This window comes from Pyrus communis, chromosome 12 (genome assembly GCF_041283825.1).
Source record: "Pyrus communis isolate YQ-2024b chromosome 12, ASM4128382v1, whole genome shotgun sequence".
Taxonomy (NCBI): domain Eukaryota; kingdom Viridiplantae; phylum Streptophyta; class Magnoliopsida; order Rosales; family Rosaceae; genus Pyrus; species Pyrus communis.
The window spans coordinates 10,276,060-10,279,572 of record NC_142576.1 but is presented as its reverse complement, the minus strand read 5'-3'; the positions used below and the strand labels follow the sequence as shown (position 1 = coordinate 10,279,572).

At 37.9% G+C, this 3,513-nt stretch overlaps 1 protein-coding gene across 2 annotated transcripts; it reads right to left on the bottom strand.

Moving 5' to 3' along the window:
- Positions 1-404: 404 nt before the first annotated feature.
- Positions 405-2,984, bottom strand: LOC137745101 (syntaxin-71). 2 transcript variants are annotated; one of them, XM_068484977.2, is made up of 9 exons: positions 2,707-2,983; positions 2,361-2,486; positions 1,906-2,068; positions 1,699-1,784; positions 1,499-1,567; positions 1,369-1,413; positions 1,215-1,277; positions 1,039-1,115; positions 405-700 (listed from the first exon to the last, which is right to left on the bottom strand). In XM_068484977.2, exons 1-9 carry the CDS (start codon positions 2,860-2,862, stop codon positions 685-687), a joined length of 801 nt encoding a protein of 266 aa, XP_068341078.1. In that variant the 5' UTR covers positions 2,863-2,983; the 3' UTR covers positions 405-684. The 2 variants fall into 2 exon arrangements, with proteins under 2 accessions (XP_068341078.1, XP_088538231.1); XM_088682105.1 differs by lacking the exon at positions 405-700 and having other exon boundaries at positions 1,035-1,115; positions 2,707-2,984.
- Positions 2,985-3,513: the final 529 nt, after the last annotated feature.

The following is a 3,513-nucleotide window of genomic DNA, read 5'->3' as shown; positions in this document are numbered from 1 at the left end:
ATACCGAGAAACATGTCTAACAACATTCCACTAGCCATGGATTTGGATGGAGACTTAACAGGAGGCACCACTAACGTGTGAAACATGGAGAGTATGGTCGCAAGACTGAAACTGGAATTGACCGGCAGGTCTTGTCGTCAGTCATACAAGTACCAGAATCTGGTATTGTTGTTATTTAGACATTGGCCACTCGAAATAGCTTGCTGCAGTCAGCATTTTGATCGCTAGACTTCTTACATTGCAAACGTAACACTTGCGACTAATCATCAACTATCTTTAGCAAACAAGGTATGGGAAGATAAAATCTCAGTCAGGCCCAGGATGAACAACCCAATTCCATGAGAAGATTCGTATAAGATCGAAGGGAAGTAGTCAATACAGTTGGGCAACAAAGTTTCTAACAATTTGATGAATTCAAACACAGCCTCGTAGATTAGCAATAAACGGAAATTAGAGGACACAATCAACTTCACATTAAGTATAATAATACAGACAAGACTGATGATGAACTGGACAAGTACAAAAGAAATACATTCATGGTAGTATGATAGGCACTCTTAAACATGAAATAAACAATCAAATAACATGCATCAAGTACCAAAGGGAGTCCTCAAAATGCAAAACGATAACCGACAAGCCGATAATACTCTCGAACTGATCAAACCACCCTTTATACCACCTCCCTCACTTCTTCAGCACACTGCAAAGGAATATATCCGATCAGAATACAAAAGCAACACATCTTGACACAAGAATGCAAGCGTTTAAACGATCAAGTTCAATTCTACTGCCTTAAACAAATAATTGGGTGAAAGTAGAAGTTCACGTTTAATGGTTCAAGTAGCTGTAGAGTCTAATTATGTAAAATCATAGTATGAACAGAGTAGCAACATCAAGTTATCTCTTTAACCTTCTTAGAACTAGGCTTCTAGCCCAACTTCTCAAAACTTCACATATGTACGACCAAATTACATGGAAATGTGTCTAGGCGTTTATCTATCTCAACACGTAGGTTAATGTAAATGGATATGAGCTTACTTGTACAAATACGCAGCGATGCCCAAAATTATACACAGCAATACAATATCAATACAGAAATTTCGGCTGGACCTCAGCTGTAACAAAAACAAAACTGTCATTAATTCTACTAACAATGAAACAAAAGAAAAATCTTGAATATGCAATCATAAACAAAAAGCCGCAATTACACTCACCTGGTTGACTGTGTCCTTCAGTCTAACATTGGTATTCTTAAGGTCCGCAGATGCCTTGTCCACCTGTTAAAAGGGAAGCAACATTTAATAATTCATTATGAGAATTCAACTGAACATCTTGGAAGCAGTACTAGAAGAGGGCAATCTTTCTCACCTTAGAGTCAATCTCATCCATCAAAGGAACTTGCCTATCGAATTCCTATGCATAGCACATGATAAAGTCATTTGACATGTATATATATATATTGCAAATCAGCACGTAGAACCATGCAAAAACATCTAACCTCGTTCATATCCTGAGCCATATTTTTCAACGTATCCAAACCATCTGATATCACATCCAAACCTTGATCCTGTGATGTCAAAATACATAATACAAACCCACATCCATAACTCACAGTATCTAACTAGCAAGCATGCAATTTACATTTTTCAAAAAGAAACCTCCAGTGTAAACAAAAACAACTCTATAAATATGACTTGCCTGCTTCATTTTCCGCATTTCATACTCTTGCCTGAAATTACTCGACGACTCAGACTGTTGGAAGAATTCATTATCAAACCGTCCCTCTATTAATACATGAAACATATAAGTAAAGTTTATCCAAAACAATCAAACAGAATTCAGTTGCCCACAGACTATAATCATTAAAAAGGCACCCAACAATCTTAATAAAATGTAAGAAATTACCAGAATCGAATTTGATTTCCGTACGAGAAGCCGAAGCTGCCCAACCTCCTCCAGTTTGTTTGGGTGCAGCTGGAGTCCCATCTGGGATGTCCTGGATCCTATCTGGCAATGCAAGGACCAAATCATTACGAGCAGCAAAATCTTGGGATGAAAGCCCTTTAACCTGCAAACAATAGAATCAATTATGAAAAACATCATCCAACCCGCAAAGTAATCATTCTTTGTATAATAGACAGTCAAAATTGGCAATTCTAGTACACACAAACGCAGAGGCATCCCACATATTTTTTGAGCTCATCTCACTTAACAAGTACTAAAATCCGCATAAACAAGCACAATCATATTCCAATTGCCAATTCTGACTTAAATGTGCCCCTCTAAATACAAAAATTATGAAATGCACAATTCCAAATTACGAAAATTAACAAATTTCATTAAAGCAGTGAAATGCTGACCTTCTTTAGAGCCAATCTCTGCAATTTGGGAACCTCCTCGAGTAATCGAGCCTTGGTCCTACGAATCTCAGCATTCAGTGCAACAGCAGATGCCCTATTTTTCTCTTTCGAAGCAGTCTCCGCTTTCTGCAGATAAAAAAAAATACTCCAATTCAGTTCAACACACCAAAGGAAGAAAAAACCTAACTTCACCCTCAAATTCTCGGGAATTTCGTCCGGATCAGCAACTAGCTTCTTAAATTTTCCCGAGTTTTCTCGGAAACCAAACAGAGATCGAATTGAGTGAAATCGTAGTTTGTGAGTGTGAGCGTGTGTGTGTGTGTGTGAAAGATAGAGAGGGGAGGACCTGGAGGGCGGCTTCAATGTCGGATTCGACAGAGGCGTAGAGGCGAGCAAAGGCGTCGTCGCCGGAGACATTGAGATCCTTCTGCTTTTCGACGTCGTATCGGTCGTACTTTTGGCAGATCGCATCTACTCTTGTCAAGATTTCGATGACACTCATCTTCTCCTACCAAACCACCTTTCCCTTCGATCAATTACAGAGATTTGAAAAGCTCTGGTTTTTAATGTTTTTAGCGTGTGAGCGGTTTCAAAGTAGCAGCAAACTACAACCTCAGCCTGTGCGAACTACAAAATTCTTAAAATTTTACAGATAGGCAAAAGTTAAAAAAAGATAACATTTACTAGTGAATCGGGTGTAAAATATCACATTATAGTTGTAACACAAGAGAATAATTAATAAAAGTGGGAGGAATAGATATTGTTGTTATTTATTTTTTGTTTCTTTTTATTCTTTATGTATATTGAAAGCAGTCGGAGTGCTCTATTTATAGAGCAACTCCATATCATTACATGTTGAAAATTTACAACACCTTTTGACAAATGATCTCCTTCATTTCCAAGTCCACATTCATCTGCCAAGGTTTTCATTCAGTTGCCAAGGATTTCAATGTTATTGTGGGCATTCATTATCCACTAGCATTTTCAACACTCCCCCTTGGGTGCCCACATATCAACATTAGTTGTCTCATTAAAACCTTGCTTAGAAAAACCCAGTGGAAAAAAACCATAGCGAAGGAAAACGAGTACAACTTTACTTGGATTGTTATACTTATGTTGCCTCGTTAAACCTTGATAGGAAAAACTCAGTGGG

What these genes read in the sequence shown, in the direction of transcription:
- LOC137745101 (XM_068484977.2), bottom strand. Translation starts at nt 2,862, where the DNA reads ATGAGTGTCATCGAAATCTTGACAAGAGTAGATGCGATCTGCCAAAAG. An exon ending in ACATTGAAGCCGCCCTCCAG is followed by an intron (nt 2,487 to 2,706) that starts GTCCTCCCCTCT and finishes TTTTATCTGCAG; the next exon opens with AAAGCGGAGACTGCTTCGAA. An exon ending in GGAAATCAAATTCGATTCTG is followed by an intron (nt 1,785 to 1,905) that starts GTAATTTCTTAC and finishes ATGTATTAATAG; the next exon opens with AGGGACGGTTTGATAATGAA.